Here is a 27,271-nt window from a genome sequence, read left to right on the forward strand (position 1 = left end):
AGAAGTGACACTAAAACTTTTACACGGATACCGACCTTTATTTACATATTGCTCGCAGCCTCAAAGGAAACTTCCCGCTTTATTTCTTCCCGTCCTTTTCCGCTGCCCTGACTAGCCTGTGGCTAGGCCAGGCAGTTCCGACCAATTTTTGTGGGACCCCTTTCCAGTCCCTTAAATTCCCTGAAAGGGCGGGCCAGCGTTTCTCGCGTGCGCGCACGCGGGATCGCCAGTTCAGCGTAATTAAAATTCGGAGCTCGCCCGCGTTTACGACAGGCCACTGGCTACCCTTCGTTCTTCCTTCGCCCCCGAAGGACCTGCTTCCTATTTTCTGGACGACTCTTGTCTACGCATGTACATTCCGGCGTGAGAATTACTTCCTTGGGGTCACCTGTGTCGTAGTGCATCCTTATTTTAATGTAATTTAAGTCCTCTGCATCCTTGTGTGGCTCGTGGGAAGATTTATTGCACATGATATTTGCAATACTGGCTTACATATTGGGGTGTGTCAATTTTTTCAATGGTTTAATTTTAAAAATGACTAGTGGAAGAACGCTGCAATTTCAGGTTTAAAATTAACCATTTTGCCTTTAAATTTGGGGTAACACATTATTTACCTAATTGGAATTTCATTTGAAATTATAGAAAAATATGAAAATTAGTCGAATTATTGAAAAAAATAATAATTGAGCTTATGAACCGCAACTGAAGCAAATAAGATATCGCGTCTTTGGTGGGCTTTGCTAAATAGCATTAAATTTACTACATAGATGACATATGGCTAGATCTGTTGCTAAAGTTACATAATTTTTCATTTTGTAAGAAATACACATTTCCATACATTTGCATGTGAATGTAATAAATACTAATTTCCACATATTTTTATTTTCATTTTCATGCTTTTATGTAAGCAAGACTCACTTTAAGCAATTTATGATTATATAATTTGTAGTTAAATGTTACTTAATTTTCACTTTTTTCAACTGTGATTTGAAGCAGCTAGACCTCACTCAAATCAATTTCTGAAGATAGTTTCAGATTCAGAATTAAAAGCAGCATTACTTTGTCACTAGTCATTTTAAAATTTTCAAAAATTTTAAATTTACCCTCAAAATCGACACACCCTATTACAAATTGCTAGTAGGATGTGGCGCGTAACGTAAGGGGATTATGTTAAGTTAGGTCCAACAAGAATGAAGCTGAACTTCACCCAATATTTATTACTTCTTTTATTTACGTACGTTATACTTTGTTTCATGTTACTTATTTTCTTCCTTTTTTAATTTGTTTTGTAACTCGGTTTAATGAAAATGGTGTAATGGAAACGCATTGATATTATTATTATGTAATTTTTAATCATGTAGCATCTATATTAAGTGTATGGGCTAGGTAAGTACCGCGGAGGGCGCCGCCTGGCGGTCATTTTTTGCAACAGTGGGATGATTAATGTCTGACATGGTTGAATATAGTAGGGAAAAGAATGAGGGTGAAATTAGCGGAAGTTTTAAATGTTTGAAATTATTTAAAGGATAAACTCCGTACGAAATTCACTGAACGGCCACGCAACAAGGCGATGGCAATAACTTTATAAAATATTCGTAATAAAATAAGAACTCTTCATTTCTGTGTATCAGTATGTGCACATAGTCCTGACTGAAACAATAGTGTTTATTACAGCTAGTACATAATAAAACAATTGTACAGAAATTGGAAAACTCTATGTAATGTTTACAGTGTACTTATTTATAATAGTTTTGAATTTTAAACAATACGTAATTACCTCAACTTTAACTTTATATATATTACACCCGTAACCATGTACAACCCGTTAAACAACAAATTACAAAACGCATATTTCACGTTTGAATCTTAAACAGTTGCCGCCCGTATACTCCCAATATTACAAAAAAATCCGAGAGATGGCGCGAGCGCTCCGCGCCGAAGATACTTACCTAGCCCATACAATTTTAGTGTAAATCTTAGAACGTACAAGTAACAAGAAAATAAATTTACACAATACTTGATTTATTGTATTCTACTTATCAATTTGTATAGCCAGGGTGAATAGAATTACTGTGATTAAAAGTTTTCTGCTTTTGGGTCTATTTAGTTTTAAAGACAATATTATGTGGTCAAATTAATTGCTTCCTGGATGAAATCGCGTAGGTCATACCAAGGCGTAGGTTAAACATATTGTATTTTTAAATATCTATGATCTCAGTCCATTACATTGTATAGAAGAGAAAAGTGATGAGTAAAAAGCATTAAATATGCTTCTCTATGTATCATCCGAGAAGAAAACAATGAATTTTCTAAATAATAATAGTTTTCAGATACTTACTAAGTAGTATGTTCGATTTTGGAATAATTAACTTACTACTCATAACTAGTATTTAAAAACTACGTTGACACGTTTACAGTGGGATCTGCTGATACACGAATTTGCCTGATCACACACTGTTAATTTTTATTTGCCTGTTTTATGTGCGAAGAAAACAGTTGATGTGGTCCAATGAATTTTTTTCCCTACCCTTTAGCTACTTATTTATCTTTCACTACAACTTCTGTATCACTTTGACTCTGCATGATCATTTTACTCGTCAAAGATGGTAGGTACATGACAGAAACTAGACTTATATTTTATTATTATATTTTAAAAAATACAGGGTACTTAAAAAATATCTCATTCAACTTTAGGAATTTGTTGTACTGATTGTGACGATGAAAAAATGCCAATGACATAAATCCGTGAATGCTTTGTTGCCAAGTTACAAACTTTAAGGTTCGATCGACACTATCGATCCACTCATGCTCCATCCTCGATTCGATCGCATCCCTGAGCGTCCACACTATCAAGCCGGACGAGTGTAGACGCTCGGGAATTCGATTACATCATAATTCTCGGGAATACATCATTGCCTTAATCCTGTTTCTAGTATAGGTGGCAAATCACTGACCAACGTAGTGTCAACTACTAGTATTTTCGTTTTCAAGGATGAGCATCTTTTGAAGCAGTTACTGAACTTTGAAAAATGGTCCTAAAATTTGTATAACATAACTTTTTTTAAAAATATTTAGGCAGCGACTGTCACTATTCAATGACAGAGCAAGTGGTTACTATTGTTTACGTGAAGGATTTCTCTTAACCCTTAACTGGTATACTGTTTTTTCAAACGTACCTGTTATCTTGGGGTCGTGGCAGACCCCAAGTAAAAAAGGACACAGAAATTTGTAAAGTCGACATTAGATCAACCTCTATGAATACCTATTTTGTTCGTAGGTAATGTATAAAATAATAAATACGTAGAAAGTTAAACTATTATGATCAAATTAATTAGAAATTCAGTTTACAAACTTAGACAACCAAATATTTTGCAGCGAACCTTGCATGCTTGGGGTCATGACTGACCCCAGGATACCAATTAAGGGTTAACTGGTCAACTACCGATGCCTTTACCCTATACGAGTGTAAACTTTATAATAGTTTTATGTCAAAGACGGCATCCGTGTATTATTTATATTCCTCACAAATCTTTGCAACGCTCACAATTACAATTCGACCAATTACTACAGCGCCTATAACAAGCCCCTTAAATTACTAAAATACTACCAACCAATCAGCCAAAAAATTATGTTACAACAAGGTGGTCCAGTTAATGTTCCTACGCAGAATAAAACGCCGCAATATGCACAATGCCAGGAACCTTTACGCTTCACCCTTCCCCACACTCTCCCCATCTACTCTCTGAATATTACACCACCACTAAGACAGCACAAATGCGCAGCGTTGAAAATGTGAAACGCAACTTGTACAATTTCATCCGGTCGAAGGAAAAGAGCTTCGTACAGAGCAGGAATTAAAGCTGGCAAGCAGCGGGGGCTGATTATAATTAAATTTCGGATGGACCAGGAGCCGCGGGACAAGCTAGGGCCGGGATAAAAGAAGAATGAAGAAATCAGCGAGATACTAGACGTAGCGGCGAAATTCGAGCGGATTTCGCGGATCTCGGGTACAAGCTGACACGCACCGGTAGGAAAAGGGAAGAAATCGAGGGAAACAGAAACAGCTCGGGGTAGGGGGAGGGAATAAGAGGAGCGTGGTAACGCCGCTGGCTATACGGTGCGATTGCGCATAAGAAATTCACGGCGTAACGTCGCGGTACACATTGACGATTATGATGATATCGTACCGATCCGGCTGCTTTGCATAATAAGAGGTATCGGGATGGCGTGAGACAGAGAGTCGGCGGGCATTGGGGAGAGATGGGGACAGAGAGAGAGAGAGAGAGAGAGACGGAGTCGAGCAGTGGTCGAAAAAGACGGAAGGAGAAAGAATAACCGAGCGGGAGATGGGGTTGGGAAAGGAGGGGGGAGGCGGGAGGGGGGAGGGGGGGGGAAGTGATAGCACACACATGCAAATTTCGTCCTGTGAGAATTTCGCCGAGCACCGGATTGGAAGAGGGCCGAGGAGCGAGGGGCGCTTTGTATCGGGTAAAACCATTGGCTCCCAGGGCCAATATTGGTCGAACGACGAAAAGGGGGTCGTCGATGATCCAGGGAATGCACGAGGGAATCGAAGGAGGGAAATAAACGAGCTGAGGCACAGGTTGGTTTAATCGTGATAGGTTCTTCCTTATTACGATTACCGTGTACGATAAACGAAATCGTCGCTCGCAGGACGTCCCCGCAAATTCTTAACCGTGGGACGAGCTTGACGGGGGGGATGCGTCTTTACGGGTAGCGCGATCGATCGTTGTGGCACACCTTATTGAGGATTCGGATTGGATTCGGATAGGCGAACATTAGGGCAAATTGTCAGAATGTAAGATCGGATAGGTAAGCAGATTGGGGAACAGTGAGGAATGATGACGAGTTTGATTGTTATCGGTAACACTGTCCAACAGACATTTTGGTCTGTAACATTCAATAGCCGTTGCTTATAGGTTTACGTGCGCTGGAAACGGATCCGCAAATCGTTTGTCGCCATCACCCTCAGTTTATGAGAAATTCGATTTTGAAAAAAACTGCAAAAACTTGGTGCGTCAAAATATTCTATAAACCCTCCTGAATACAACGATATTAGTTATTGGTGTATTATGAACATTTAAATATATTTAAACAACGATCAAAGGGGAAAGAACACTCGATATGCACTAATTTTTGCAGGTATCTTTAAATTTATTTTCGAAACTAAGGGTCTAGGGGAAAATCTGACTACTCCACGCGATGCGGCAGACATTTTTCCTTTGGAAAGCTTGAACAGAAGTGGTAAGCCACGATTTGTTTTCAATACAGAAGCGAAATAGTTTGGCAAAACGTGCGGCGTCGACAGTGGTAGTCAACGGCGGCGCGCGAGCCACTGCCGCTCAGCGTTACAGAATCGCGTAACGCGCGTGACTACCACTGTCGGCGCCGCACGTTTTGCCAAACTATTTTGCTTCTGTATTGAAAACAAAGCGTGACTTGCTACTGCTGTTGATGCTTTCCGAAAGAAAAATGTCTGCTGCACCGCGTGGAATAGTCAGATTTTCTCCTGGACCCTCAGTTTTGGAAATAAATTAAAAAATATCTGCAAAAGTGGGTGCATTTCGGGTGCTCTTTTCCCTTTGATCGTTGTTTAAACATATTTAAATATTTATAATCCACCAATAACTTATATCGTTGTATTCAGAAGGGTTTATAGAATAATTTGACGCAACAAGTTTTTGCAGTTTTTTTCAAAATCGAATTTCTCGAAAACTGAGGGTGATGACGATAAACAGTTTGCGGATTTGTTTTCAGCGCACAAAAATCTGTAAGAAACCACTCTCGAATGTTACAGAACAGAAAAAAAGTTCAATTTTGTGGGACAGTGTAATTACCACCAACCCTGATTCTTCTTGTATCTCCTCTGACGATTTAGAATCTCAAATTATGTGACCAATACATTTACATATCACGGATCTGTCACGGTAATAGTAACAATAAACATTTACTGTGACTGATGCCATATGCAGAAAATATGTAGAAAATTAGAAAGTGAAAAATTGTATAAGCTTGAATTTGGAGGATGTAACAACCTCTTTGTAAAACGTAAATGCTAAAATATCATTTATGTTACGAATCTCTTTATTTGTATAGTTAAATGTGACTGTTGAAAAAGAATTAATCGTTTGCAGCGTTTAATTTTATAAATTTAATAGTTTAATTTACGTATACAGGGTGTTTCAAAGTTTTATGATTAATAAGCCAACTTTGGATTCGAATTATTTTTCAATGTTGCGATATGTGTACACGGGCACGGTATAATATTTTTTCGCACATTAACCAAAGCAACTTTACACTCTCTACGAGAAGAAAACAATGAGATCTGTTAAAGGTTATTAGTTTGAAAGATATTCTACTTTTAATCCCGAGTCTATTAAAGTTTGAGTAGTGCTTTAACCCGCTGAAGATCGTAGTTAATTAAATTTTAGAAAAGTTTCTCTCTTTCGGCCTGTTATATAATTTAATGTGTTTTTGCATTTTTCTTTACTCTTCGAAGTTTAAGACTGCCTCCGGCGACTGATGTCTGATTCAGTTAAAACCTGTATCCCTAGTAAACATAGCAGTTTCGTGTAATTACTTGCGATTCCTTGTATGCTCATACAAATTTTAGAAAAATGTTGAATACTACAAAGAATATTTATACTTGTCTGAAAAAAATCGCACATACTAAACGATAGCAAAAGTTCCTATTTACTGTGCGGAGATTGGAATTTATTTAAATTAAGTGAGAAACTTTATTTGGCTCGACATCGCTTTCAATTTTGGTAAACAAGAATAATATATTTTATTAGAAATCATCCTAAGGACTTTTAGTCCAAATCGTTAATAAAATATTAAAACATATTTGTTTCGTACATAATGTTTTCAAGAATTTTGCAATTCAAATGTTCGCGTTACGCGATTACTTTCAATTGTTTATTCACTTAAGGAAAGTAATAAGAGAATTAATGAGTAATTAAGAAACAAATAATAAGATGAGAAACATTGTTCAGATTTATGTATAAAAATAGCTACTACTCTAATATTTATTTACTACCCTCTTGAGATCTTACGTTTCTCAATCAAACTAATACCAGAAAATGTGTTTTATTATCTGTAGAAATCCTTAAGCATTAAATTATTAATGTATAAGAGAATAACAAAAGGACATAGTTTGGCAGCGACATCCGTTTAAAATAAATAAATAAATAAATAAAAAAAATTAAAAAAACATAATTTGTTGCCACAATTGTGCACTTAAAGTAACTTCTCCCGCAAACTATGCTAGCAATAAATAAAATATACATTTCGTACAAAACAAATGACTTTTTTTTTTAATAGAAATCTAATGTCCTATTGGGCACTTTAGTTACGTTATCAAATAAACTAGATATGGAACGTATACGTGTTGCATGTGGTTAATAAAAGAATAAAATAATAAGACAATAATCCTGCATATTTATGTATTCATACACGGTTGCAGATACATTAGTTCGTCAACTATTATAAACTATGACAAGATGTGCGAACGAAGAACAAGCGCGTAAATAATGTTAAAATAGGTTTATAAAATATAACGTAATATAATGTATATAATTATATGTGTATTTTATACATATAACGTATTGTATAGGTATGTACTACGTATATATTGTTTGTTTTATCATTGATTCTGAATATAATTCCTTGATATACAAAGCCTTATATTTTATAAGCTATGACAAAGATAGTCCCTCCATAAAGAAGGAGTGTAATAAGCCTATAATATGAGAGAAACAAATAATTAAAATGACTTTGTTTATTTTATTATATCCGTAAGATTTTTTATATAATTATTCCTTCCCATGTATCCTCCTTTGAAGGTCATATAAATAAAGTTTCATTAGTAAATTAAACAGAAGGGAAGGTGGTCTTTAATTTAAATTGCACTCACCTCTTCGTGTTCTTTGTGAAATCTCTCCTTCTTCCTCAGTGCCTCTTGAACTTTCAGCTGAAAAATATAAAGAAGTATAAAGATTCACTCAATTATATTGACCAACAGTTTAAAAATAACATCAAGGGATATACATAGGTATTTTATTAATGAGTTGAACATTGAATAAATATAAATAAATCAATTTTGTCCGGCGTTACTTTTTCAGATCAGATACATGCAGATTGAAATAACTTATCCTTTTTGCGTTTAATCCAAAAGTTATAGAGGATGTCATATTTGTATAATAAATTCAACCATAGACATGTCGACATTAACAGTAAAGTAATATGGAATTTTACTTAATTTTTGTTTATTTTCTGATAAATTGGCAGAAAATTAAACGAAGTCCTACAGTTAAAGATGCACACTGTATTTAATAAACTACTGAATATGAAGCATGGTCTGTCACAATCGATTTTCCAAATACAGTGTGCCAGCGAACGCGTTAAATTATTTGTTATATTATATATTAACCCATTGCAACGGAGTTCCAATATTAACGTTGCGTATTGATTCCACTGAATTTGCAAGAGTACAAAAAATCATCCTACGTAGAATCAAGTAAGTCACCGGATTTAAAATTATGCTATATGATTTTCTATTCCAAAGTCCTGCATTTAATATGTATAGCATTAAGGGGGGAGCCTGGTGTAGCGGATCGAAGAAATCGATTTTTTTTGTTGCATAAATCAATAGTTGAACATCACGACAATATGTTCCCAAAGCCGCAAAACGAAATTCGAAAAATTAAAGCGGATATAGCCGGTTTTGCTACGGAGCGCCAGGCTACCACAAAACTTCAAATGCGTTTTTCTCGAAACGACAGTTTTACACTTTGCGGGCAATGTAACTAAAAAAATATTCAACCAATCGACTTGGCCTTGTGCACGGATATTTGTGAACATTGTCTTCATAGTACTAAGTTATTAGTATAATGATATTGTTTAAATAAATAACTTTTTTTTAGACATTTAAGGCAAAATTTCGTTGGAAACAGTGAACTTTTTATTCAAGAGGCCGCCATTTGTTCATTTTGCATCTTTTAAGTTTCAAATTTCTTCATTCTGTGCGTACACTCATAAACGAAAAGAAAATTGTTCGATTTTTGGTTTCAGATGAAACCAAAAGACGCTACGTTGCCCGCAGTGCAATAATTGCGTCGCCAACGGACTGGGCATAACTTTGTTATTTGCCGCTCTTTTTTAATAAAATTTTTTTGTTATATACCTTAACCTGTTAATACAATATCCTGAAAGTTTCAGAAAGATCTATCAAATACTTTCTTTAAAAAAAATTCCCGAAAAATGCCTCGATTTTCATTTAGTTACACCAGGCTCCCCCCTTAAGCAACAATATCTCTAATCGATCGTCGAGCGAATACAGAATAAGTTGGAGTGCAAACGGTTGAAAGTTAATTTTTTCTCTGAAGTTTATTTTCGTTTCTAGCACAAACAGCCTGCAATATTTTCGTTTATTTAGCGTTAAAATCATACCCGATGTATAGTCTCCTCGAAGCTGTTTGGCTGGCCGCCGTTCATCTGCAGGTATCTTAATCGGTCGTAATCCCTTGGATCCACCATGGATCGTAGGATCGTATGCCCCATGTCTGGCCCCAGACCCAATCCACTCTGCAATACGCTGTCTGGTGTGTCCACCTGTCAGCAAACAGAAAAGCACGATATTGCTTAATTCTTATATAGTAACAGCAAACAATGTTCGCTAGCTTTTCCCTCGCAGCATTTCCCCGTTTACAATAAAAACGGAAGCGTACTAGATCAATGTTTCGATTAAATCCACCTCAAGCGGCGAGCAAATAACGCCGAGAGAATCTTTTTTACGAAAGAAGCTTGGCTTCATTGCGCTCTCTACTGAAAAGAAGAGTCCCTTCTTTTGATTTGATTGTGGTTAGGAGGGCACCATGTGGTAGACACCGGTTTTGATGAGCCTTGGCACGATGAATCTATGCCGAAAATAAGTAAATAGGTGTCCGAGCGTTTCTGCCAATGGGTCTTAATAATAGAGATATTTACGTGGAAATTATTAAAAATTTCATAGTGGCCGTGGGGTGTTAATGGGTAAAAATCCCACACTACCCTGGCACCCCCGAGGGATTCCCCTCTGAAGGAGTCAGGGTGCCTTTTGAAGATTTCACCAAGTTAAAAAAAAATTTATTAAAGAAATAATTTATTAGAGGAAAATTTTATTTTTTATATTGGAGATATTATCAAAAGGCACCTCGACGCCTCCAGAAGGAAATCTCCCGCGGGCGCCAGGGTAGTGTGGGATTTTTACCCACTGAAACCCCACAGACACGATCAAATTTTTAATAATTTACATGTAAATATCTCTATTATTAAGGCCTGTTGGCTGAAACGCTCGGACACCTATTTACTTATTTCTATGTCTATCAGATGGTGTCCTCCCCTTGTCCGATGCTTCTCTCTCTTTTTTTTCCAACGTTCATAGCAGATTGAAAACGAGTGACAAGTAGGGCTGGGACTATTCGAATAATTTAATATTCGAATAGCATTCGAATACTTAAATATTGGAATAGTATTCGAATACTTAAATATTGGAATAGTATTCGAATACTTAAATATTGGAATAGTATTCGAATACTTAAATATTCGAATAGTATTCGAATACTTGGATATTCGAATTATATTCGCCCAATAATTGAGCAACTGAAGTATTCGAATATTCGAATACCGAAAACCGTTTAGCCGTCTAAAATCGAGAGACTTTCGGATATGTATGCATAACTTCCGAAAAACAATAGTTTTTAAACTGAAACTTTTTTTTTAAATAGTTCATAATACTATGTAAATATAGTAAAAAAACGGGAAATCTTCATCAAGCCGTTGACTTGTAAAAGAATTCACAAAATGTACACATTTTCCGAGAGCTCAAACGGTATACCCCCTTAAACCACTTTCAAAATTAGTGAATTGCACGAGTCATTAAATTTTAATTATTTCAAATTTATGTTTTGTGCTTCAATCCACATTTGTTTATAAATGAGAACAGGAAAAACAAAGTACTGTTGTTTAATTTCAATATTAATTTATTTACTGTTACAGTATGCTTGTAAGATTAATATTAGGTGCATCATTTTTTAATTCAGATCGTTATGTAGAAGTTTGGAAGTGTCTTGAAATACTCATGATAAATCTAGAGTTTTAAATTCTTCCTCCTCCATCGACGTTTTATACAAAATTGTACATGGACCATTTCTGCAAAACCTCATCCAGCATATTTTGAGCAAGGTTATTCATTCTCCGTTAGTATTATTTTTTCTTCTTGCAACTGCACTTTGTAAAGACTTTGTTGAAATAAAATCTTCGCGTTTCATTTCATATAATACAAATTTATCTCTTCTTCGACATTGTTTTATAATATCGTAATAATCCTGGGGAATGTACACGAAATTTATTTTTCACCGCGCCGTTTCTATAATTCCAAAGTCTGCGTTATTTGGTAATATCTACATAATGTTTACATTAATCTCCGAAGATGGGACAATTTTCAGCCACATTAATGCCATTTGTTTATTGGTGCCTCGACTGTTTGGACAGGCTACAGATTACAGGAAATGGACTTGCACCACTTTCAAAATAAATGATTATGCAATTCCATTTATTAACGAAAATTCAATCGATTAAAACAATCGAATATTTTGATATTCAAATTATGAATTGCTTATAAATAAAATCTTCACGTTAAAGCAGAAAATTTTTCATCTTCTCAATTTTTCAAAAATGAACTTAGAATACTTTCAAAATAAACGGTTTATTTTTTAGACGGTCAGGTTTAAAATGCTGATCACCTAGTATTTCTATTTAGTCTTGTAATCTTGTATTCGAAATTTCATAATTTATTTACAAAGTTTTCGATGCATATTTTCAACATTGCTGACACTATTTATTTTTCTCTACGTAATTCAACACTTTTAACTCTTGCAGAGATTAATTTATCATAATGAAAGGTAGCCATTTTCCTTGTTCCTTATCAGCAAAGCTAATTGCTTTATTTTCAATTCACGTATATTTATACATATCATTGAACTCACATTTCCATGCCCGTTATAGTGGACCAGTCCAAATGTATCGTCGCATTTAAAAAAGCGAAGTGAAAAAAAATTATTTCTGTTATCATATTTGGCACTGTAATCAGTGTAATTTCTCAATCAAGCATTTTGTTCTATCTTGAAAAGTATTAGAGATATGCACTTAAACAGTTGTTCCAATTTAATTGCCTCGCCCTGTATACTGTCGATTAACTTATTCGGTACTCATTGCTCAGGGGCTGATCTGGCACGTAAGAATTCGAAAGATGCTGGCGAGACAGGGGTATCGTTCGTGAGAGGTATTCGAAAACATGCAGCTGAAGATCGTAATCACGACAGGAAGTCTACATTCCAGGCGTCATTAGTCGAATAATTAAGACAGAAGACGGAGTGTTTTGGTTACAACAGCTCCAGACAAAGCGTTCCAAATATTTAGAGAGGAGCACGCTTCTGGCAGGAATTATCTTGAGTAGAAAATTCGTCTGTCCTGGAAGGCTGGGCGAAATATTAAACGGGGTCTGTGCAGAGAAATATCTCAAAGAGGAAGGAGAAATGCGGTGTCATTCTCTAGAATATGCACACCCCTCGTATAAAAATTATTCGAAATGACCGTTGGAGTACTTTCCCTAGTAGCACAAAATATTGAATACACATGCATTTAATATTAAAAAGAGGTTCAATCTCTTTTTGATATTTGAGGTAGTTCCTGAATAATCTAATAAATTCGAGAATTCTTTCAAATTTCGCTCAAAACTAATTTGGAGTACAAGAAACCCTTGTACAAAGTTTAAAATCGATTTACCACATAGTTATCGAGAAATTGTTAATTAAAGTTGATGCATTTTAACACAGTGGCATATGGCAGAGTCGAAAGAAGAGGGTTATAGTTTCAGTTTTTCTTCTGAAATAGGAAAACTATATTCAACAAGTGTACCAAAATTGGCACAAAAGTACATGGAAATGTCAGGAAATGAATTTCTGCAAATCTGTCCACATGGTTTCTTGGTAAATGCCCATAAAATATTGGGAAATATTGTGAGAGCGCCATCTACTAAAGTAAGCTCTGTAATCGGGTCAATCGCGTTACAGGACTGGTGGCACACAAGTATTAAAATATTGCAATAATGTTTTTTTCATTAAATAGTCTGTTAAATTTTACAAAATCGATCATCAAACAGTCGAAATTCCCGATACTGCCAATAACAGGTGACAACTAACCCGATTAGACTGCTTTAATTTTCGCCACCAGATGGCGTAGAGGAAATTAGAAAATTTCGTAGAGCAGTCAATGTGGCAACGTCGCACAATCGATATGTTTAGACATTTAAATAGCGAACGACGATTCAAATTCATATGAACATTTTTTCTGACGTTTTGTTTATAAAAGACGCTCCAAATGATTGCGACGTTGTCAGATCTGCTGTTCCAATTCACTACGCTAATCAATTTAATATTCTACTTTTGTATTACAAATATTTATATTAACGCTGAACTTTTTAAAATATATATACATGACGTTAAAAATTATTATTATTATTTCTATAGTATCATACTACTTTATATTTATCGCTTATTACTCAACTCTAATTTGACTAACATAATTGGTTAGGAACTACCTTAAATATACATAGAATATTTATTCTAGATTAAAAAGCAAATATTTTTTCAAAATATACTGGAAATATTAATTTTATATTAGAAAAAAATATTTTTGTCCAAATATAAATAAAATAATTATCTAATATTAGAAACAAAATATTTTTTCCGAATGTTCGGGAAATATTCATTTTATATTATGAAAAAAAAAATTTTTTCAAATATAAAGTAAACATTTATTTCACATTTTCTGAATATTTACTTTACACTTCCTAAATATTTAGTTCACATTTCCTGAATTTTTATTTCACATTTTCTGAATATTTACTTTACATTTTTTAAATATTAATTTTACATTTCCGAAATATTTATTTCACATTTTCTGAATATTTACTTTACATTTTTTAAATATTAATTTTACATTTCCTGAATATTTACTTTATATTTTTGAAATATATATTTTACATTTTCTGAATATTAATTTTGGAACTCAGAATATTATCACATTTCCAGAATATTTGCTTTATATTTTCTGAATATTTCTTTTATACTCCACAAATATTTAGTTCATATTTTCAAAACATTTATTTCACATTTTCTGTATGTGTATATAATATTTGGAATCAACATTTTTGTTATATTAAAAAGTGTGGCCAAAAAAATATTTTTTTAATTTTTGGAAAAAATATTTAACTAATATTTTGTGCTACTAGACTGTACGAACTCGTACAACTATCACAATATTTATAAAAAAAAAAGGTACATACAATGTAGATGCTAGTCGACGATAAAAATTATCGTATTAAAACCGTTCATTCCAGAAATATGATAATTGAAATTAAAAATTGAAACAACATCGAGGGAAGTAGAATGAGTTTTATAACAGGTGTTATCTAAAAAATAATATTTAGAATTATTCTGTATTGACTAGGTTAAACAAATATTTCTTTTGAATATTCTATATGCAGTAAAATAGATTGAGAAATATGTAGCAAAAAAGCAGATGTGTTTTAAGTTGAGAAATAATATAATAATTTAGTGTAATTTGATGGGGGGCTAAAATGAATAATCGAACGGCCACACTCAGATGTATCGGAATACATTACTATTATATGAATTCCAATATTTTAAAGAAATTATCTAAATTTTTTAAAGTTATATTAAATCTTCTGAAATCACAGAAAAATTCTAAACAATATTTGATTGTATTAGCTACTGCATTCAAGTTTGAAAGAACATTGCAAAATTTACGCGAGAATCCTCCCTTAATTCGTGCAGAATTACTGGAGGTATAGTGGATCGAAAATGTTTCATTGAACCCAGAACGTGAATACTGAGGTTTATTTTAACGAATTAAAGTCTCTGAGAAAATGAGAAACGAAATCAATGCGAAATGGAACTGAAACTTTTCCAGCGAGTAATTCTTTCAATTCTGTTTAAATGCCAACGAAGATTAAAGGAAGCATTAAAACGCGTTCATCATCTGAATCGTAAAGGGCCGTTGCAATATCAAGGAGGACGATAAACGATTCCCCATAATTATAATACAGGATCTTCCATAATACATAGGCACAACTGAAAGGAAGGTACGTGCATATATTGGATGTTATATGTGCTATAACATTATATAATTGCATATACAGACTATATAGTGTCTCGTAAAAAATGATCTTCTTAAAACAGATGATTCTACTATACGTAAAATGAAGAAATACAGGTTCTCTAAAGATGATGTCAAAAAACGTAGATAAATACTACTATCAAAGGTATTAAAGTCTTATTCATGCTAGTAATTTTAGATGGTAGGCTTATTCAAGCCATACAAGCATAAATAATAATAATAGTAATTTTTTAAATGGACTTTCCAATCGCGGAACATTTCAGAGTTAAAGTTTTATTTTTGGGGTAGAATAAAGCAAGCCCTCTCACAATGTGTCAAAGTATATATGGGCGGCCGAGAAAAAAACTCGTAACTTCTGAATTAATCAGTTTTCGACCTAAGTATCTTAATTCTTTTTTTAAAGAGGATACAACGATGCATGGATTGATGAAAAAAATTAAATAAAATTACATTTAAAAAATTAAAGAGATCTTAATTTTTTATTAAATAAAAAGGTATTTGCCAATTTTTTCGGTTACAGTTTGTTGTCACATGATTACTGACTAAGTTGTGTTTGAAAAACATTTTTATCAGTTGAACGGGAATGCGTGAAAAATTGAATCGATTGTTTAGACTTTATAGCATATGGATTTCGGGACGAAGGTTAAATAATTAACACTTATTCGATTTTTTTTAATGTATTTTTTAAATCAATTATATGCACAATGAGAAAGGGCAAATGTTTAGACTAACATAACTGACTTACGACTTCGCTGGACGCACGAGAGGAGCCCCAGCGACTACGCTAAGGGCCGGAGCGGTGAACGTCTTAATAATGATTTTGGCTATTTTTTCTGTTTCGTGCAAATTCGAGCAGTTGAAATTGACGTTAATATAAAGTTTAATGATCCTGAAATTAATATACAAAAAATCACGCAGGAATTTTTTGGTATTTTTTTTTAAAAGTCCCATCGAAGTTGATAAACATTTAACATAAACAATTAGTAAAAATTGTTAGTACTGTAAAAAACTGACTCGGCAGTTTTGAAGGTATGACAGTATTAAACACCACTTATAAAAACCAAATGAAAAGCATAAACATTCTGCCAATGGCACAAGAAATTAATATACATTAAAAGCAGCTAAACTATTCAAAAACGTTTTTTCATCTCAGACCTGTGAATTATTTCGAATGGAAACGAACAAATGGCTGGCATACGATACGGGACGAGAATTCATCAGCCACTTGCTCAAACGCTAGAAAACATTTCTTCGCATATCAAAAGTATTATATGATTTAATTAAACTGCACGGCGCTTATGCTAAACGGATTAAAATCATTTGTTTGAGTTCGCGAGCCGAATTTCCTCCGTGAATACTGGTAAAGGTACACTCGCTAAGCCTGAATAATTTCGGTAGGCAAGGCTGAGAATTTACACTATCGTTCCTTGTTTACTGAATGTTGACTTTTATCTTAAAGCTAGTAACGAACGAGCGAAAAGGGGGTTAAAAATTTCGAATCGATAAAAAACTTTTGCTGTTTCCCAGGAAAAATATGTGAACTGTTTGAAAAAGAATGTCGAATGGAAAGATTTAAAAAATCCTGGTCCTCGCTGTTTCTTGTGTGGCTAACTTTGTTATTAAATATTAATTTCAGTGTTTGTATATATATATATATCAGTTTAGACATACATTAGATAGATATTAGAATTATAATTACTCACCTATTCATTTAACACAAATTATGAGTCTGCACATTTGTTCTACCAGTGTTTTATGTTGTTAATTTAGAATATTAATTTTCTTTGAACAATTGAGACGTGAACTTGTTGCACCTGTATTATTCGGTTCTCCATTAAATGATATTCAGTGTAATATAAATAAATAAGTGATCACCTCTCTGTAGAGTCGAGTACATAAATTGCAATGGACTTTACTGGTTACCCAAGATAAACGATAATTGTGATGCTATAAATTTAGTTAAAGGGATTGGCTAGAGAAATCAGGTACTCCAAGTAAGCAGAAAAAAAGGTGGAATCATGGAAGGAGTAGGAAACGAAGGGGCTAAACATATATTTTTAAGGTTAGTAGTTAATCGACTATTTGAGGCTGGCTCTCTTTATAGGAGCGGTTTATAGCTGCTCTTAGTCAGTAAATTGGTACTGTCTGCTGTACATTTTATTCCAGTATTGCTACCCTCTGTTTTCCCACCCAAGATGGTTACACCATAAGCCACTGTCATAATAAATACAATTCAATATCCTACTCGACCTCTTATAATTCAGCATTATGTAATTTTGTAACCAAATGTCAAATATTTGATCACTGTGCGGAGGTGGGTGGTCGCTAATGACTTCATTGTAGATGCGACGACTTTAAAATAAAACCCTACTCAAAAAAAAAAATCAATGGCCTAGAATATTCTATATTTTAGTATTCAGAAACCATAAGTAATTTAAATTACGACAATTCGAACTACTGTTTATACTAGTCTGTGTCTTTAAGGGGGTAGGTTACCCTCATCAGCCTAAAATCAGGCTGTTCTTCAAACGAATATTCAGAAGTAATAAATGAATATAGAGATAATTTTTGTTTTAAGTTTTAAGCGCCATTTCGTTGACTTTAATGCGCAAAAAGAAAATTTGAAGTATTTTTATGGGGAAAAAAGTTATAAATATAAATGTGAGAGCGTGTACGCGATGCACCGTTTGATGGTGAACACGATTCCGGACAGGTGAATAATGTAAAACACAAAGTAAAGGCATTTTTATAATCTGTAAGACAGTCTCCATCTTGTGCAGGATGCAAAATTTTGATAAACAAATTAATACAATTTTTATGTTGATCTTTCTGATTTTATCCTTTTTTGTAGGAAAAATATTTTTTATCTTTTTTTTAAGAATTTATATTGAAAATGTGTTCCCAATACACGAAGGGGAATAGTTTCCTGCAGCTCTCTGTAAATTTTCATTCAAATCGTTGGAGCTGTTTTCGAGATTTTATGTTCAACATTTTGGAAAACCTAGTTTCTGGGAAATCGCGTTTAAGGTTGAACATCCATACATGTTTTTACTGTAATTCCTTCAATTTTTTAAATTTCGCTTAAATTAGCTAGCGAAATGTACAAACATCCTAAAAAACAATTTTCGAAAATTTTTAGGGTAACGTACCCCCTTAAGCAAACATTAAATGACGATTAGTATAATACATATTATAAAACAGTTCAAATTTCAAATATTACTTTCACTTTATTTTTAGTTTAAAGCCAGATTTTCCTTCAAACAACTGAATTTATGTTCTATTCTAGATGAAGAGCTTTTTATATACCTAAGTATGTGATTACTAATCACTGATTACTTTGCACAATAGCGATGACATTTTAAAGATTCAAGCCATCACTAGCGATCAGTAATAATTTGTTGTGATTTGACAAGGTCATGCCTCAATTATAAAAAGAATGCATGTTTAAAAAATTAAAAGAAAAGGAGACTAAACAGGTACGTCAGAAGAAATATTAATCATTTTTTTAAATAGCAGAAATATAATTTTGTGATTGTAATTACTTGTAAAGTAACATATGTTAATGTTCACGTTTCCTTTGTGTTGAGATTGTAATAAAAAATGGCCCGTTTGTGTTTTGTTTGCATTATAATTATTTATGCAAAAAAATTTCTTGCAACATTCGCGTGATGGATTGCGATCGTTAACGATTCATGATTCATGAATGGCATACTTTATATTATACAGATAGAATGCTATATAGGGTAATCTATTAGTCCTGTAACTATTTTAAGCAAAGAAATAAGTGAAAAATTTATAATAAAATATTCTAGTTTGCTACTTTATTTTCGAAAAAACTGACTTCGAATATTTGTCAAATACATATGCACTTGACTACTTAACAATCGATATCGTTCAACTGATAAAACCAATTTTCTAAAAAATCAAGTCTCGTTTAAAAACAGTTATTGTACAATTTTTACTCATTTTTACTAAAAAATTCATTTCATCCGTAGTTGTTCCATATGTAATACTGCATCGTGGCAATTTTTAGTCTGTTGCATACGTATTTAATAGATATGCAAATCCATTTTCGGTCCCGATTCAAAAAACGATATTCTACATTTTGAACTCATTTTTTTCATGGACATTCACCCCCTTTGCGGTTATACTACTAATAAAGGACCGCCCTCCGCTATCGAGCGCAGTGCCTGGCGTGCAAAGATTGAAAAAATCGTTTCTTCCGACCCACAAGAATTTCAAAGGTTCTAAACCAATTTCTGGAAAAATTGGAGAAATCCTGATGTTGGTCCGCAATCTAGGTAGTACGTGAGGTAGAATTCGGGTTCGCACTGCAATTTGGATGCACCGTTATCTACCTCCTGACTCGCAATACAACATGACCGTAACATGCTCCCCTGCAGAGGCACTTTCGACAACTGGCGCGGTCAATTCTTGGAATTGTCCACCCTTTAGCGAAAAATCTTCCACTTACGCTCCCGCCCTGAAAGAGATACCGCCCTGTACCGTCAGGAGAAATTCAACCAATCGCGTCCCTTTAGAACCCCACCTGTCTCGAAACTTTAGCAGAAACGTTGGAAGACATTAACCATTTTTACTACAAGTGTGTATCTTGAGCACATTAAAGTTTAAATTAATATTACACCGCGTGAAAGTGGAAGAATTAAATGAATTATTAACGTTGAAGTCACTGTACCATATCTTCTCCCACTCCAAAGTTTTGCATTTAGTAAGTGCAGCATTAAGCAAAAGATGTCTGGTCGATTGACGGTCAACTAAGTTGGAGTGAAAGGGGTGAAAATGGATTTCCAAGTAAACATCAACAAATGTGATATTAGTATTTTCAAGTTATTAATAATCATGATTTGCAACCCTCAGTACCTCTTAAAATCGTTATCTATTATTAACACACTGTGGGATGACAATCCTACTCAATAAAATAATTGAGAGATTCATGAAATAAAAGAACCCTGTGGTGGCATTTAAATCCGAGTTAGAAGATATAGATTTTATTAATAATACTTATAATTGTTTAATTTGTGGGTGGAGAAATTAAACAAAGATTTACTGTACAGACATAAAAATATCTTGTTCCGCCCTCCCTCAATATTTTCATAGAAATACATACTGCCATTGCGTTATGCCTAGGGAGAGAACTGTAAGATTAAATATGTTAATTAATATAGCTGGTGTGGCATTGCCCGATAATAATTCTAAATATTATTATAACTATTACTTACAAGGGAACACCGCGAACTCGGACTCACCGATTGGAACGCAACTTTATGGGTTTTTAGAGTGATTCAAAACAAGAACAACGGTGTCTTTCATTTGGGCCCTATCGCCATTTAAGGAGGTGAAAACTAACCTCAAAGTCAAATTGGTACTTCCACTTTTTCACGTATAACTCCTAAAGTACAAGAGACAGAAAAAAATGTTTCTAACAAAAGTTTAATGGTGCAATAAGCGCTACAAACTTCCGTTAACAAAATTTTGAAAAGAGTTTTTTTCGTCAATTATAATTTTTTTTATCTCTTTTCAAAATTTTGTTAACGGAAGTTTGTAGCGCTTATTTCACCATTAAACATTTGTTTGAAACATTTTTTTCTGTCTGCTGTACTTTGAGAGTTATACGCGAAAAAGTGGAAGTGCCAATTTGACTTTGAGGTTAGTTTTCACTCCCTTAAATGACGATAGGGCCCAAATGAAAGACACCGTTGTTCTTGTTTTGAGTCACTCTAAAAACCCACAAAGTTGCGTTCCAATCGGTGAGTCCGGGTTCGCGGTGTTCCCTTGTTAAACCTAATAACTTAATATATAAAGCAGAAAGTATTTATGTGTTTGTCTGCCGCCTAAAAACTTTCGAACGGTAAACTCTGGGGTCACGAAATGTGCCCAGCTCATTATGCCTAGCTAATCCAGATGAATTTGACTATTTTCACAAAAAAAATACATTTTTTTTATAAAATCTACAGTTCGCGCAAAGCCGGGCAGTAAAGCTAGTAATAACATAAGTATGGCGATCTGCTAATCTACGTTGTTTGTCCACAATATACTAAATATACCTAAAATGTTTTTCCGAATTAAAGCGTACCGTTAGTTAATCTTGGGCTTTGCAATTCTAAAGGGCTCTATACATAATAGGGTGGAGTGAAGAAACATTTTTTCGATGCTCAAATTCTAATAGTGCGGAAAACTTGGCCCAATAAACCGTGTAAAAAAATTCAGTTCGATGGTCAAATATCTTCTGTGTGCACCAAAGACCATAACTTTCAAAATTTTAGTAAAAAAACTTAAGAAAGTTCAACTTTTTTCCGTTGGTGCATTTTACCTTTTTTCATTACCCAGGACTATATTTGTTGCGTAAATGAAGCAAAGAAACACCCGTGACTGGTTTCGGAACGACAGGACTGCCCTATCGGCACTTTAAAGCATCAAAAAGTGCAGCTCTTCGCCCACTTTCCTAACAGGACAAGTGGCCCAGAACCCACCATGAGTTACTGGGCCAAGTAGGCAACTTTTCCGCACTATTAGAATCTGATCATCGAAAAAAAGTTTTTTTCACTCTACCCTAATACGTAACTCGACTATTGCATCTCATGACAGTTTTAGAATCTAATTCTCATTGTCAATAAAATTGTTTATACGAACAATATAAATGGCTGTTACACAATTCTAAATTTATACAACTCTACTTAATTTTACTAAATATTTTACTCAGAATTTCAAAAGAAATAGTGTTATTTTTGAATATCATAGATATAGCTAATGTAAGCCATAGTCGTGGAAAGGAAAGCGTCGCAGTGTTTTATCCAGTTGCGATAGATTTAATTCGGATTTCAGTGCACATACAAAATAAATTTTGCCATATTTTAATTTGCTACATCAGATCGACCAATACCCTGCAGTACGTATATGAAAAACGTGGCTGCCAACACGCCGAGTTCAAATTTCATGAAATGTACAGTCTGGCCCTGCAAGCTCCAATATTGGAAGCTGCTACCACAAGAATTCTGGTCACGAAACTAGGATCAAAATGATTTTCTATGAAGGCTCCGCCAGTTTCTTTTATGAGTATTGATCCTTACGCAGAGAAATAGTTTAAACAATAGTTAAAGTATTAATAGCCATTAATATCCAAAAGATATCAATATTACTTTCCTTTCGAGACCACTTTTTACACAAAATATTTATTTTCTTATAACAGCAACATTGCAATTATCGCTACTATCAGGTTTTCTGCCATATTGGTGTAATTTCCAATTTAAATAAAAGGTAGGCACTGTATTATACACATTCTTAAATTATATTATCATTCTGTAAGACAGTTTTTAATACAAGATTTTAAGGAAACTCTGCACAGGCAAAATTCTTTAGGCCAAAGAATTTTTTACCCTTGTGAATGTGAACCCATTTTTAATTTGCGAGGAGAGGATCAGAACTGGAGTGCTTTTGCAATGAGGCATATATCAAATTGTAGGGCTCGATGAGCTGTTGAAGAAACACCCCCCTTTTGGGTGCAACTGGTCAGTTATTTTTCGAGATATTTGCATTTAAAAAATCGGCTATCGTAGTCGAAACTCGGAATTAATATCTGAGATCAATTTTACAATTCATTTCTTAAACAAATCTCCACCGACCCAAATTTGTAGCATTACTTGAGTTGTAATAATAAAAGTATAAGCGTATAATGTGCAAAGGGATGGTACAGCTTCATTTGCTAAATACAAAATAAGCACTCTACACGTAGAAAGAGGATAAATGGTGTACTAATAATACACGTGAAGCAGAACACGTAGGAACAGTTACTCACAGAAGTATCTGACAACCCCTACACATATTTTATATATCAAATCAACTTTCAAGTAACTATTGGTAATTCTAATTCACATTAATATAATATAAATCTTGATTAATACACTTTTGTTCCGAGTGCATTCAACTGAGAAATTGTACACAGTTTATTTAGAAAATATTATTATCCGTGGAAGTAGCAAAGGGTTAATGGGTTACAATGAGTTAATATTCTTCAAATATTCCTGCGATTTTATTCTAAGCTGTAATTTATTATGCACAATTTCGACTAATTTTCTGTGAAATTCAGGCTTATCTTAGTCCCTCCTTCGAGCAAAATTTCTTTGAGCATTTCTTTGGTACACGGTAGTAACTAAAAATATATTAATCAAGGGTGATTCTGAGTTTAACATTACTTAAATATGCAAAATATGGTATGCGTTTGGGAGGGCTTACTTTTCTGAGTAACTGTATATCAGAACCACTCACAAGGGAACATCCCGAACCCGGAAATTCCAAAAATTCTAAAACTTTGTGAATATGTAAGAAATTACCTCCTGATTACAACGCAATTTTTGTTTGCTGCCCAAATTCACTCTAAGGAAGTGTAAATTGACCCCTGAAGATCCGGATATTTTCCGATTTTGTGTCATAACTCGTGAACTGCAAAATAATTTTTTACCAAATGCTAGATCTAATTAAAAGAAGTGACTTTTGTCTTGAAACTTTTCTTCTATCTCTTACAGTTCGCGAGTTACAGCACAAAATCGGAAAATAGCCGAATATTCAGGGGTTAATTTCACCCCCTTCGAGTGAATTTGGGGGGCAAACAAAAATTGCGTTGTAACCAGGAGGTAATCCCCTACATATTCACAAAGTTTCAGAATTTTTTGAATTTTCGGGTTCGGGATCTTCCCTTGCCAGACATGTGTCTTTTACAATCTACTATATTTTCATTGCGTGGGAAAAGCATTTGGAGCGGGCAATAGCCATGTCAGAAATTCGTAGTGCATAAACGTAGATTTCCTCTTCCTTCGCCAATAATTATTCAACGAGGCACGAAGTGTCGACGAGAAGAGAAACGAGAACGAGGTAGGAAACGAACTTCAGTTATATGCCCCCGGCGTTACGGCTCATTTTCCGACGACGACACCTGCGCTAGTACCCGGAAACACGAACATACGCGGCCTGAATGGACATTCACCGTGGAAGTTGGAAAATATACACATGCACGGCGCGCAATATATTGTCTGTACCCTAACGCACAAATGCGCTGAAAGCCTTGGGAGCACGCTGGAAACGTTCGTGTGCTGGAGGCATTTGAATCTTAAGCCTGATACTCTCCATATTCGAACCCGTGTACCTATTCGTTTCGAAACGTTTCCCGCGTAGTTACTCTATAATATGCCAGGCGCATGAAGTGGGCCGCGCGAAAGGAGAAAATAAAACTGCGACATGTCTGTTTTGTTCAGGACTTAATAGGAACCTGTTCAGTAAAGTTACCTGGCAAATCTGTGTTAGGTGGGAGCCACTGAGCTTATTGCTTTACTACATGAGTGTTACAGTAAAATCAATCGCGATACTAACACTAGTAGGACCTTTCTTCAAAACTTTTCTCCTGTTAGCTTCTATGAATTTATATTTCTGCTTTTTGAAGAGATCACGTGGACCAAAATGGTTTTAAAGGATTAGAAGCACACGCTGGTAGGGTAGATGTGGGTATTACTGTGGACTTTTAGGATAGGTTAACTTTGGAACCTTTGATAAAGCGCTCAAATGAATGAAAATCCCTCTTTCTTTTTTTAAAAGAAAGTTCGGACCTTAATAATTCCATAAAAAAATGTGCGGACGGGTAATAGGCACAGTTAATTAAAAATACAGAGATTGGAACATCAATGGCATTGCAGGAGGTACTGCGGACATGCATGCAGTACTGCGGGCCAGTTACTAACGAAATACCAATTACTGCGCGTGCATTACTACGGACTGATGGTAGGCGAAACACTAGTATAAGAAAGCCTATTGACTTTTCTGTTATTTTTTTTATACTTTTTTTCTCACTTTTATCTTTTCTTAGCATCTTTATAGAGTTGCAATTGTCAGTCACGCAGCGCGGCGCAGTTTGGACGTTAGGTTGACGTACGGTCGGAGAAAAGGTTAGGTTACGCAGTTATTAGTCCACAGCACGGTGTAATAGACAGGTGTTTCGACTCAGTACCTTTACCCCAGCGATTTTGGGCGGTATTCTCAGTCGCTACTTATTCTTAAGCAAATGCTTAAGCCTCTACTAACCTAGTAGCTAGCAAAGGATGCCGAATGCTTAAGCATTTGCTTAAGAATAAGTAGCGACTGAGAATACCGCCCTTTGTGTGCCGATTTCTGTGTGGTTTTCTCTGGCCGTCGCGAGAGGCGTCGTGATAAGAAATCCATGTATGCATGCATTTATGTGATTGTAGTAGTAGAACTGTTAGTCGTATTTTCCGCAAAAAGTCAGCCTTTTCTCCTTGAGCGCCAATCTAGCGGCCGCCAGAAGAACTAGGACGAAAAAGTCACACATTCTGAACAGGAGTCAGAACACCTGTCTAGTACACCGTGGTCCGCAGCACGGCAGATTTCGTGGCTGGTGTAAAGGGATTTACATATATATATACGAGTAGGAATTCCATACCAGGCATATATATATATACGAGTAGGAATTCCATACCAGGCATATATATATTTATACGAGTAGGAATTCCATACCAGGCATGTATATATGTATATATATATATATGCCTGGTATGGAATTCCTACTCGTAGTGGAAGGGGAACACACCACGCACAGGCGTGATGACCTCGTGATGTCAAACCAATCGACGCCATGGTTCAGTCAAATGACAGCGTCATCACGCGCATGCGCGGCACGTTCCCCCCTCCATTACGCGAAGGATTTTTCTGGCAACCCCTGTAATACCATTAAAATCTCTACTACCGCAATCTCATTACACATATATATATGCCTTCTAAGTCACGACGCCTCTCGCGGTGGCCAGGGGAACTAAACAGAAATCGGCACAGAAAATCGCTGGGGTAAAAGGTACAGAGTCGGAACACCTGTCTATTACACCGTGGTCCGCAGTATGTAACACATGCACATGGTGTAAAGACTAAAGTACTGCGCCTAATACTGCGGTGAGAAATAAAAATTAAAACTCAAGTTTAGATGACTGATTTACTGTTTTTCAGAAAAAATAACTCTTACTCTATCGAGTAATAACGCTGCATTACATGTATTACTGTTGTTGATTAAACGAAGCAAGAATGCAGGAATCTATTTCGAAAAGATTGAAATTCCTATTAAGAATTTTGAAAAGTGGTTCAATCTGTCCATAACGGAATTGTATCGAAAGCATGCAAAATTGAGAAAATTGTGCAAAAATTGCAAATTGGTCTTTTGGTCTCTCCTACTTAGAGTCCTCGTAAAAATCCGCAAGAACTGTACACTTTCAGGGTTTTTATTTTTTAAACAATTTCAAAACTAGAAAAATGACAACATAAATCGCCCCTAATTTTCTATGCACTACAATACATTTCAATATCATCAAAATACTTCTTAAAAATAATAAACACCACAAACTTGTAGTCAAATTTCAGCAGTCATCATTATCACCATAGATATTTGTATAATAAGTTCCTTGTCGTACTCCACATACCTATTTACAGCTCGGTCGAGAACCGACACTTTTATCCTCAAGCAAAGCATCAGCCTTTTGAAGTAGTGCCTGGCAAAGAGCTTCTTTGGAAGTAGCTATACCTTCCCATATATTATTTATCTTCCATTGTCACCTTTGTATCACGCGCTGTATTGAATATTTTGTATATCGGTCACCGTGGCCCATTCTGTTTGCATGCTCGGGACACGTCGGACCCCGATAAGTGTGAAATATTCGTATGCACTTCCGAGGATGCAAGCAAACTTCCCTGGTGTCGTCGACATATGACTTTACTCGGTACTGTCTGATCACATGCATAAACACGCTGCACGTGTAGGTGTCTTGCTCGAGCGATAGGGAACAGTTTAGCACGCATCATTCGATGCAAATATAGGGGGGCGGTCGCGAGAAGACCTATGATACTCATCAAAATGTTTTACGCAGCATGAAAGGTGTACCTATACCATAGGGATGCGATCATAGTTCATGCAAAAGCAGCTCGGCTCCTTGGTGATCAGTTCACA

The 27,271-nt window shown here is 34.9% G+C and overlaps 1 protein-coding gene across 3 annotated transcripts in view; it reads right to left on the bottom strand.

The window, feature by feature from the left end:
• The window catches only part of LOC143376209 (uncharacterized), a 1,054,554-nt gene that overhangs the window by 428,231 nt on the left and 599,052 nt on the right, over window positions 1–27,271 (bottom strand). For all 3 annotated transcript variants that reach the window (XR_013087041.1, XM_076826254.1, XM_076826253.1), the window contains exons 6-7: window positions 9,472–9,633; window positions 7,937–7,993 (exon numbers count right to left, since the gene is read on the bottom strand). Coding sequence is in view for 2 of the 3 variants with exons in the window: in XM_076826254.1 (XP_076682369.1) it covers window positions 7,937–7,993; window positions 9,472–9,633 (219 nt within the window). In the remaining variant the exon portion in view is untranslated. The remainder of the gene's footprint in view (window positions 1–7,936; window positions 7,994–9,471; window positions 9,634–27,271) is intronic.

This window comes from Andrena cerasifolii, chromosome 14 (assembly GCF_050908995.1).
Source record: "Andrena cerasifolii isolate SP2316 chromosome 14, iyAndCera1_principal, whole genome shotgun sequence".
In the NCBI taxonomy this organism is placed as follows: Eukaryota; Metazoa; Arthropoda; class Insecta; order Hymenoptera; family Andrenidae; genus Andrena; species Andrena cerasifolii.